The 11,243-nt window shown below is 48.2% G+C and overlaps 1 protein-coding gene across 1 annotated transcript in view; it reads left to right on the top strand.

Moving 5' to 3' along the window:
* The first annotated feature begins 2,593 nt into the window (after positions 1 to 2,593).
* The window catches only part of RAB11FIP3 (RAB11 family interacting protein 3), an 82,168-nt gene continuing 73,518 nt past the window's right edge, over positions 2,594 to 11,243 (top strand). The window contains exon 1 of the mRNA XM_043561140.1: positions 2,594 to 3,312. Within this exon, the coding sequence (XP_043417075.1) occupies positions 2,599 to 3,312 (714 nt within the window). The 5' untranslated portion in view covers positions 2,594 to 2,598. The remainder of the gene's footprint in view (positions 3,313 to 11,243) is intronic.

The following is an 11,243-nucleotide window of genomic DNA, read 5'->3' as shown; positions in this document are numbered from 1 at the left end:
TGTGATCTCATGGTTTGTGAGATGCAGCCCTATGTCTGCCTCTGTGCTGACCTGCTTGGGATTCTCTCTCTCTCTCTCTCTGCCCCTCCCCCATGCACTCTCTCCCTCTCTCTCTCTCTCAAAATAAATAAACTTTAAAATTTTAAACATTTATTTATTTTTGAGAGACAGAGAGAGACAGAACGTGAGTGGGGAGGGGCAGAGAGAGAGGGAGACACAGAATCTGAAGCAGGCTCCAGGCTCTGAGCTGTCAGCACAGAGCCCAATGCGGGGCTGGAACCCATGAACCGTGAGATCATGATCTGAGCTGAAGTCGGATGCTTAACCAACTGAGCTATCCAAGTGCCCCTAAATAAATAAACTTTAATTGAAACAAAACAAAACAAACAAACAAACAAAAAAAGAATAGTCACAGAGAGAGGTTTCACAGACATTCACCCAGACCCCAAATCCAACAGTTGTGAACTGAACCCTACCCTCCCTCCCTCCCTCCTCCTCTTCTGTGTAACTATTACCAGGTTAAATTAAAATGTGCATAGGGTGGGTGTGGAAGAGCGCCTCCAAGTGGCATCAGGGGCTGCTTTTACCCAGCTAGTTCATTTCATCTGCAATGTTACATCAAAAATGCCCACAGACCACAGAAGGGATGCTTGATGCCATTGGAATGACTGACCAGGAAGTTGTCACTTAAAAAATTATTATTATTATTATTATTATTTTAATTTAAGTAATTTCTACACCCAACATGGGGCTGGAACTCACGACTCCAACTGAGCCAGCCAAGCACCCCAGGAACTTGTCACTTTTAATGTTCCATGAACAGAGTCTCTTGAACTATTGCAAGAAGGAAGGTGTGTGCTTTCCATGCTGAGGTTCTATTTGGGCATGCCAGCCAACCAGGGAATGCAGATTCTTCCAGTACTGGTACAGTGGCAGGAGGACCTCCTGTTGTTTTTACTTCACCCACATTAACACAGCTATTGAGAAAGGTTGACACATCACTCTAACTACCTCTGAAAATTATGTCTGGTCAAATGCATCAGCTTGATTTCAGATTCTTGCCAAAACTGTAGATGTTTTGAAAGCATACAGCTCATATAAGGAATTGATGAGTTTGGGGAGGAGGATCCCCTGCCTCTCTTTTCCCAACGCCAACCTGACAAAACCTGGAACTGCATGCCCTGGGGTTCTGTCATAGGTGATGACTCAGTTAATTACCACACTGTTTCTCACTGTACATTTGGAAACAGCGGTTCAATTTCCTTTGGTTCTTGCCCAAACTGCTTATGAAATATATCTGGTGCGTGTGCCCACCGCATATAAAAATACCAGTTCATACTTTCTCTTGATACATTTCATTGCAGGCTAAATTTAGTACCTCGCCTGGGGCCTGGCAGCTCACCTGCTTCTAACTAGCATGTCTCCACTTTCATGCCTGCTGCAGGGTGTCCGAGTTCCTGTCTGGTGCCCTGTTCCCCACTGATGATGGTGACATCTAGAGAAACAGATGTCAGCTGTCAAAGACAGCCACAGTGTTTGGGAGGCCTGGCTTAGACTGGCGGTTTACACTGGCTCTCCTATGAAAATAAAAGACTTAGTCATAGGTTTAAAAAAAGGTCTCAGTGTTCCACCTCGAGTTCCTTCCGTTACAGATGAGACGGACCGCACTCTCGGGGCAGCCCCACACTCGGGGCGGCCGTTGCCTCTGCCACCTCTGCCCCACCGCAGGTAAATCCCCGGGCCTCTCTGCGCGGCTGGCGTGTGCAGGGGGCGCCGCACCCGCCCTCCGGCTATGCCTAGAGCCACGTGCACTTCTCGCTGACCCAGGAGGACCGGGCTCCTCTCTTATCAATTAGCGAGAAGGCTCTACGCAGGCAGGACCCTGTCCCCTTGGGACAGGTGCATATATCGGTATTTTTGCTCGTCCGGTTTATCCATCCGTGCAGCGCGTGGGGGCGGCTGTTCTGGAGCGCCCCAGCGGCGACGTGACACCCCACCGACGACACCCGGTGGCGCACCGTACGTGGAAACCCCACTACCCAGCAAGGCGCTCCGCCCCGCCCGGCACCAGCCTTTAAGGCAGGCCGGCGAGGGGCGGGGCTGGCAGGAGCCGCGACGCGCTGACGTCACGCCCGACGGAAGGCGGGGCCCGGGCGGCGGCGGCGGCGGCGGCGGCGTCTGCTCTGGTACCGTGGGTACCTCAGCCTCCTCGGCAGCCTCCTCCGCGTCCTCCTCAGAGGCCTCAGCGGCGCCTGCCCCTTCGGCCTCCCGCCGCCGCCGCCGCCGCCGCCGCGGCCGCCGCCGCCGCCGCCGCCTCCGCCTTCTCGGCGCCCTCCAGCGCCCGCCGCGCCGCCGACATGGGCCCGCGCCCGCCGCGCTGCCGGGCCGAGGGCAGCTGAGGCGCCGCGCGAAGATGGGCGAGGGCGGAGCAGGGCCCGAGCGCCAGCCCGAGCAGCCCGGGTGCCCCGCGCGCGCCCGCCCGCGCCGCCGCGGGGATGCCCGCGCCCGCCGCCGCGCCCTGAGCGCCTTTGTCTGCCGCCCGCGCCGCCCGCCGCACCACTGGCCTCGCGGGCCTGCGCCGCGGCCGGGGTCGCGCCCATGAAGATGGAGCCGGGCCGGCCGGCCTCCCCCGCGGGCGGCGCGTGCCCCGACCCGGAGCCCGGCGGGCCCGACGGGCCGGGGGCCTCCCGGCGCGCGCCCGCCGCCCCCGCCCCGCGCCGGGCGGTCGGCTCGCCGGAGCCCGCGGCCTGCGCGGATGCCGGGGCGGGCCTGAGCGCCGGGCGGGCCCCGGGGCCGGAGCGGCGGCAGCCGCTCGCCGGCCCGGAGGCGCGCCCCGAGAGCGGCCGGGCGCTGGCCACGGGCCCAGGCGCCTCTTACCTCCTGCCGGGCCCGGCCGCCCGCCCGGACCCCGAGCCCGAGCCCGAGCCCGAGCCCGAGCGGCAGCTGCCAGAGCTCGGCCCGCTCCTGTCCTGGACTGCAGAGCCCCAGGATTATGGCCCCCCGGTTTTCCCGGACAGCGCCTGTCTCCGTGTGCCCGGCTTCGGCCACAGCCAGCACAGCAGGCCCGAGGTCGACTTCTTCCCTTGCTTCCCCGCGGCCTCGGTGGGCGAGCTGACGCTGGAGGTGGGTCCCGAGGACCCGGACCGGCCCTCGGACTTCAGCCAGACGTGCCCCCTAACGAGCGAGCCCGCGGCGTGTCCGGAGGACGGCCCCCGCCTGCGAGCCGTGTTCGACGCCCTGGACGGCGATGGAGACGGCTTCGTCCGCATCGAGGACTTCGTGCAGTTCGCCACGGTCTACGGGGCAGAGCAGGTAACTAGGCGAGCGCGCCCGGGCCCTGCCGCGGTCGGGGAGTGAGCGGCTCACACCGGCCGTCCCGCGCTCTCCTTTCGGGACTTCTTGGCTCGGCTCTGCCTGAATTTCCCCGGACTTCCTTTCCTGCCTTCCAGGAGCTTCTTCCGTTCGAGGGAGTCACCTTCTCTCCCTGCGCGCCCCCCCCCCCCCCCGCCCGCCCCGCACCACGCCAGCTGGTTTTTCCCAGACGGAGAGGCGCTTCTGGCGTGGGGACATGCCCCCGGCCCTTCCCGCCGCCGAGGGTCACGCTGATGGACACCTGTTTTGAGCACAGTTGCTTCACTGTGCGTGGTTGGCAGTGTTCTTCCCGGGCGGTGGTTTACTGTTGGGGACACCGTGGTCGCTCAGAGTTTTCGTGTCTAACCAACCCTCTGTGTCCGAAGGAAGGAAATACACCCCAGGGAAGGGAATGGGCCCTAGAGCCGGGTGGTGCCTGCAGACTGGAGAACTCCGCTCCTGTAGGAGGTGAGCGGTGTAGACAGGTGACCAGGAAGCACCGGGCCGTGTGTCGGTGGGCCCACCCGGCCTCCAGGGCTGCTGCTGCTCCGGAAGAAACTGGGCCTCGAGGTTTGTCCTCCCCCTGTGTCCCGGCACTTAGGGGACGTTTAGGTCAGGGTTGTGTGTTCGGACATCCGCTGTTAAATACTTTACTTGGTCGTAGGAAGTCCCTACAAGGTTGATTTGCTAGTTTTTACATTTTATTGACTTCTCACACGTGCACGCGTTTGGTAAGTGGGTGTTAGGGTTAGGACTAGAGGTTTCTAAGAAAAGAGGTAAAGTTGACACCGTGCTGTTTGGGGTGTCAGTTATAACATTTACGAACCTTTATAGGGGACCCATGTGTCCCCCTGAGTATTCACAGTGGGCCTTGAGCTGTGAAGACCTGGGTCCTGAGTCAGCCCGGGAAGAGGTGCGCGTCCCTGTGGGCATCCTGAGCGTTGGCGTCAGTGTCCTGCCTGCATTTAGCTCTGTGTTGGAAGACATTGCTGGGGATGGGCCTCCCATCTCTTAGTCTCACCGGCACAGAGACATCACAGGACTGGCAGTTTCCCGTATTGGCAGCACGGATTGTGATTGCTGGTTCAGTTTCTTTTCTTTTTTCTTTTCTTTTCTTTTCTTTTCTTTTCTTTTCTTTTCTTTTCTTTTCTTTTCCCTTCCCTTCCCTTCCCTTCCCTTCCCTTCCCTTCCCTTCCCTTCCCTTCCCTTCCCTTCCCTTCCCTTCCCCCTTCCCTTCCCTTCTCTTCTCTTCTCTTCTCTTTTCTTTCATGTTTATTTATTTTGAGAGCAGGGAGGCAGAGGATCCTAAGCAGGCTCCGCGCGGTGCAAAGAGCCGGATGTGGGGCTTGATCCCATGAACCATGAGATCGTGACCTGAACCGAAATCAAGAGTCTGATGCTTAACCAACTGAGCCACCCAGGGGCCCCTTGTTCAGTTTCTTCTGATGCTTTTCCTTCATGCCACTGGGCTGGAGGACACCTCAGCATCCTTGGTTGTCGTGTGTGTGTGTGTGTGTGTGTGTGTGTGTGTGTGTGTGTGAGCGTGTGAGTGACTAGTGCCATGTGTCTCCTCCCCAAACATACCCTTCCTCTTTACACCAAGCAGCGATTTTAGAGAAATACAACATTTGATCTTGTTATCATAACCTGACTCTGTGGCTCGTGTGAAGCTCGTGTATGTTTTCACTGGAATACCGCCTTTTTCTGAAGTGGTGGTAAGCAGGTGGTTTTCATGTCACTTCACAGGTAAGGAACCGGAAACCCAGGAAGGATGAATCACTTTCCCAAGACCTGACAGATTGTCAGTGCTCCAGCAGGGACTCTCACTAGGTCTTTTGAGTCATAATCTTTAGGTGGCTCTCACCTTACTAGATTTGGTGGCTCAAAGTGTTTCCACAAAGTTTCGTGTTACTAACTGCCATAAAATCCGTTTCATTTGAGAAACACCTTTTGTAATTGTCCTTGTCTATCACAGTGGGAAAAACTTGGGTGCTATTTGGGGTTGAGCTTTCTTGTGATCACAGAGTGGAAATGAGTTCAAATTCTTTGCTCTTATAGCTCCTGGTGGAATTTTAAATTTGGCGTCAAAGCCGGATGACTTGGGGTTTGGTGGAATGGGCGAGTATCCGGAGATCGCTCGTGGCATTGCCCCTTTCGTCTGCTGGCCCAGACTGTGCAGGAAGAGGCAGTGCTGGGTGTGATCTCAGCTTGACTTGGACAGACTTCCTGGGATGGTGGAGGAGAGCTCTTGTTTTGGAGCAGATAATTTACGGAGTAATGAAAGGTTGATTTTTGTGTCTGTGTAAGCTTTAAGCTTTGCTAGCCTTTATTATGACTCAGGATTGCTTTTTCCAAGTCTGATGTCAGAATGCATTATGGAAGAGCAAAGAAAAGACATATTTTCTTTTTTTTTTTTTTAATATTTAATTTTTTTTTTCAACGTTTATTTTTTTTGGGACAGAGAGAGACAGAGCATGAACGGGGGAGGGGCAGAGAGAGAGGGAGACACAGAATCTGAAACAGGCTCCAGGCTCTGAGCCATCAGCCCAGAGCCTGACGCGGGGCTCGAACTCACGGACCGCGAGATCGTGACCTGGCTGAAGTCGGACGCTTAACTGACTGCGCCACCCAGGCGCCCCGAAAAGAAATATTTTCTGATAGTGAAGTCGTTTAAGGAAAAGTGAAGATTTCTGCCTCATGATGAGTATTTTTACACTTTTAAATGAAAAGTCTTAAACATGTTCAGAGATAGAGGGAATGGTCTAGTGAAACCCCCCGCCTCAGTCGCGCTAGTCTCGGATAATCTGTCAGCTCCCTCTTTCACACCGTGTGGGAAGTGCACACCTGACATTAGATTCCATCTGTATGTATTCAGTGTGTGTCTCTAAAAGATAAGGATTCTTTTTTTAAACATTTGTGATTTAAAAAAAAAAACAAACCCTAGGAACAGATAAGGTGGATAAGAGCAATAACGATAAGTTTTTGTACTTTCCACCTTGAGATTTCAAAATATTGAGTGCATGAGACTCTTACCCCGGTCACATTACTGTCTTTGATGATAGCAGCTCATTATCTTGATTATTGTCAAATTTTCAAAGGTAGCACGTTGAATAATCTGTTTATGAAGGAAGCATTTTAAATTATTTAAGCTGCTTATCTGAATTTTTAATGGAAGCAGCTCCTATTTATAATACAGAAGGCTTTGTGTCCGTCTTTCTTTAGTAATGTTATGGTGTGTTTGGCTCCCCTTACATCATCTGGGTGGTAGATCAGGTGTGGTGTAACTTAACACAGTGTTGGTTATCAGCAGAGGGAAGGAGGAAAAGGACTATAGTGGAGCTTTCTGGTTGTATCTTACTGAAGCAGGAATTCATAGGCTCTAGTCGTGAAGTTGGAATAGGTTATTTAAAAAACAATTTTTTTTAACATTTATTTATTTTTGAGAGACAGAGAGACAGAACATGAGCGGGGGAGGGGCAGAGAGAGAGGGAAACAGAATCTGACACAGGCTCCAGACTCTGAGCCGTCAGCACAGAGCTGACACGTGCTCGAACTCAGGAACCGTGAGATCATGACCTGAGCCGAAGTAGGACGCTCAACTGACTGAGCCACCCAGGCAACCGTGGAATAGGTTATTTTTAAGGCCTCAACCATTTCTGAAGATTCTTCATTGACATGACCCCTTCATACTAAGAGGGCTGATGCTTTTGTAGCCACTAGCAACTCATCCTAAAACAGAATTGGCAAAATAAATTCCAAGAGTATTGTAAGAAAGGATTGGTTTTTTTTGGCTTTACTTTCGAAAGGAATTAATTACCACTGTAAAGATTGTCTTCATGCTTATTACTACACTCACTTCAGCATTTACATTTAATAGTTACTGATCCTTTCCAGAGTACCTACACATTGAAACACTGAATGCCCTTCACTGACCTTGTAGGCACTGTCCTCTTCAGTGCTTGCATGAGTAGGCTGCTGAAGGAAGCGTTGATGCTCAGGTCTCCCTGCTTCTTGTTCCTGCCATGCTGCTGGCGGGCAGTTGGAAGTCCCTAGAGACACGGCTGGACCTTTCAGTTGCCTCAGTGTCCTTCCTGGTTTCTTTCCTAGCCTTGAATTTGAGTGTGGGTGTATCTGTGTACATGAGAGAGAATGAATGCCGGTGTGTGAGTAGGTGCATGTGGGAGCTGGAGTGGGGTGTGCGTGCATACTTCTGGGTCCGTGTGTTGGATGAATTACTAAAAGGCAGATGAGGTCCCTTTCTGTGCTTGGATCACAGGCAATTTTGCTAGTGTTTTAAAAGCATCTTTTTCATATTATAAAAGTAACACATGCTTATTAAAAATTGTGAAAACAAAGAGTAATGTAAAATATAAAACAAAAGAAAGTGACCAATAATCCTATTTTCCTGAGAAAAAATATCACTAACATTTTAGTGTATCTCCCTGCAGACTTTTTTGTACACACAAGCACACACATACACAGAGCTTTGTACACAATTGAGATCATAGTGGGTAAAAGCTAAATTATTTTTATAGATGTTCATTGTTTAAAAACATGAGACCGAGTCATATCAGTAAGCAAAATAAGAAAAATAAAAACCACCTATAATTTCACCACCCAGAGTAACTACTTAAAAATTTTAAATGTAAATTAAAATATATGTAATGAATGCTTCATTGTACAAAAACGGTGTAATTCCCATGTCTGTTGTTCTGAACCCACTTTTTGATCTGTTTTTGAAATTAAAGATCTGTTACCAGTTTACTTGTTTCCAGGAAGATTCAGAATTGTTAGGCGTTATTCCCACACAGAAACTGACATATAGGAAGAATTTAATTCCATGTAGACCGCACAGACAATGTTGTAAAGCACACCAGGCTCATGAATTGCTTCCCTTCCAAATACTTATTTGTTTCAATTCCAGAAACAGGGTCCAAACATTAGTTAAAATTGAAATATCAGACACAAGAGTTAGGCATCCACTGAAGACTATTATGTGGTCCTTAGCAGTGGTTATTACAAAGTTACCAAAGTAATTTAGATTAGTGCTTCTGATGGAATGAATTGTATACCATTATTATAACTGTGAAAATTGTCCATGTGGAAAAGTTTTGAAGGAAATACTAAAAACTAGTTGTAGTGTGTATGTGTGTGTATTGGGGAGGTATATTTGTAGAAGGGGGTGAGTGGTAGGGATGGGCTTGGTTTCATTTGAGGTACAGGCCACATTTTCTGTTACGTTTACTGATTTTACTTTGGAAAGTAGTGTCTGTATATGTATCACAAATTTCAAACCATATAAAAAAGAATCTAATAAAAAATTTATTACAATCTTTAGAAATAGAAAATTACACCCTAAAGATAAAATACTTACATGTCTTATTTTGACTCAGATAAGGCTTTAGATCAAAATAAAAAACACATCTAAAGAAACAGATTTTTCTGAGGAACTTTTATAGAATATTGAGTTAGCATGTTCAGATGCTTATCGAAGATAGACTTAATTTGTGTTGATATTTGGAAAAATGCATATTAAAAATGCCTGTAATTCTTAAAGGTTGGCTACTAGGTGGGATGGTGGTTTCATCAATGTCTAATAACGTAAGTAATTCTGAGAGCTTCCTGGTGAAAAGAATTGCACTGTAATTTTTGAAAGTTCTTGAGAGTGGTAGAAATGATTCAGTATCATGGTTAGGGAGGAAAAGAAACTTTTTCTGTGGGTACAGTTTTATTTTTATGTCCAAATATTTAATGCTTGTTTTAGGCAAGTTGGTATTACTCTGGTTATGATCTAGCTAATTTTTTAAAGACCCATGCCTTCAGAAGGATTTAAGAACATACAGCTCCTGGAATTCTAATTTGTTAAATGATCTATTTTACTTTTTCTTTTGTTGGATAATTAAAAAAAGTTTACAGAAGTTTTAGAGCCTTCTGTGCTGAAAGCTAAATCATCCTGCTGTAGTCAAAAGTGAGCTTGTCTGTTAAGATCCCTGTTTTGAGCTAGAGTTCCATGGGATTGGGGATTGGGAATTTATGCTGTTGTCAGTATCAGAGGCTTTAATGATTCATTGTTCTTTTTCATTTCACATAATCTGTTCTCACTTCTCTTTAAGCAAGTTTAACCAGCTCAGATTATGATTGATGTGTGGTACCGGCTGCCTAAGTTTGTTTATAGGTAGGTGATTTATATGTTCAGACAGGAGGAATTGTTCAGCACTTTAAGGACCATTATTGCCCTAAATCATTGGGTCAGTAACAAAACAATGTGCTTAGCATTTTACGGTCTTGAGCAACCTAGGGGTGTTTTGTAAACAGTTTGATTAAGCTGCCTGCCAGTGACTCATTAACTGAATATATATATATATTCTTCAATAGATTTTATTTTTAAGTAAAAATATCCACCTAACGTGGGACACAAACTTAACAACCCTGAGATCAAGAGTTGCGTGCTCTACTGACTGATCCAGTCTGGCACTCTTGATTAGTCATATTTTTAAAAGTTAAATGTAATTTAAATTTTACTAATAGATTATCCATAATGAAAGGAATTAAAAGTCCACATGGACTAGAGACATTAGTGTTTCCTTTGAAAGCCTGCTAAAGTACATTTTAAAAAGTTCAGCCAGTGAGAGAAATTTTTTAAAACGTTTATTGATTTTTGAGAGAGAGGGAGACTGTGTACTGGGGAGGGGCAGAGAGAGAGAGAGGGACAGAGGATCCAAAGTGGGTTCTGCACTGACAGCAGAGAGCCCGATGCAGGGCTTGAACTCAACGAACCGTGAGATCATGACCTGAGAGAACGTTTTTTAACTTGAAATACAGATGAGGGATGGTAGAAGGCTGTGAGTTTCGAGTGAGGTCTGAGCAGAGGGTAGCCAGTTTCTGGTTCTCCTCAGAGCACTGGTAATGTTTATGGGCTATGTGTAGGGTCCAGTCCCTGGTCTCCCTGATCATATCTGTGGAGGAACCTCAGGTTTTCATCTAGAAGATGAGAGAGCATAGCCAGCCTCACACACCTCTTTGGCCCCACTGTGTTCTCCAGTAGGGGCTCTCAGTAAGTTTTTTTAAAAACACGAGATAAAAGACTGATGTAAAAACTCTTGAAAGCCAAAGGGGGGAAAAAAGACAACCTGGTAGAAAAATGGACAAGAGATGTGAAGACATCCCACAGAAAAAGATACACAAATGGTCTTGAAACATATGAAAACATACTCAGCTCATCATGATGAGAAAGATAAATGCAAATTAAAATCACTTAGATTGCATTTCTCACTCATCATGTTGGCAAAAATGTCAAAGCTTGAACACATTCTGTTGGTGAGGCTGTTGGGAAATAGGCATGCTCTCATATTGCTGGGAGGGTGCAAAGTGGCACGGCCCTTATCAAGGGGAATTTGCAGGATCTGCAGACGTACTGACCCTTTTGCCTTAGCAGTCCCACGTCTAGTAATTTACCCCGAGGATGTACCTCCACAGATAAAAATATCAGGTGCACACAGTATTCATTGCAGCATTACCTGTGAGTAAAATATGGAAACAACTGAAATGTCCGTCCAGGAAGAGTGAACTGAGGTTTGTTCATGAAACAGAGCTGTGCAACTGCAGAGATGAGGGGGGGACATTACTACAAACTGGTAGGGAGTGATATCCAACATGCAGTAAGTGGAAAGAAAGTACAAAGTAGAATGCATAATTTGTGGTGAGAAAGAATGGTTATTATGTGATTCCCCTGCTAGGTGGCTCCTGGAGGAGTCAGACCACATAGCTGGAAAGGAGAATGGGGCTGGAGGGGAGTTAGTATTTAATGGGGAGAGTTTGAGTTGGGGAAGTTGGAAAAGTCCCAGAGATGGATAACGGTGATGGTTGTATAACAACGTAAATGTACTTAATGG

This window comes from Prionailurus bengalensis, chromosome E3 (assembly GCF_016509475.1).
Source record: "Prionailurus bengalensis isolate Pbe53 chromosome E3, Fcat_Pben_1.1_paternal_pri, whole genome shotgun sequence".
Lineage (NCBI taxonomy): Eukaryota > Metazoa > Chordata > Mammalia > Carnivora > Felidae > Prionailurus > Prionailurus bengalensis.
Note: the sequence above shows the minus strand (reverse complement) of the source record. Positions and strands in the feature narration are given on the sequence as shown.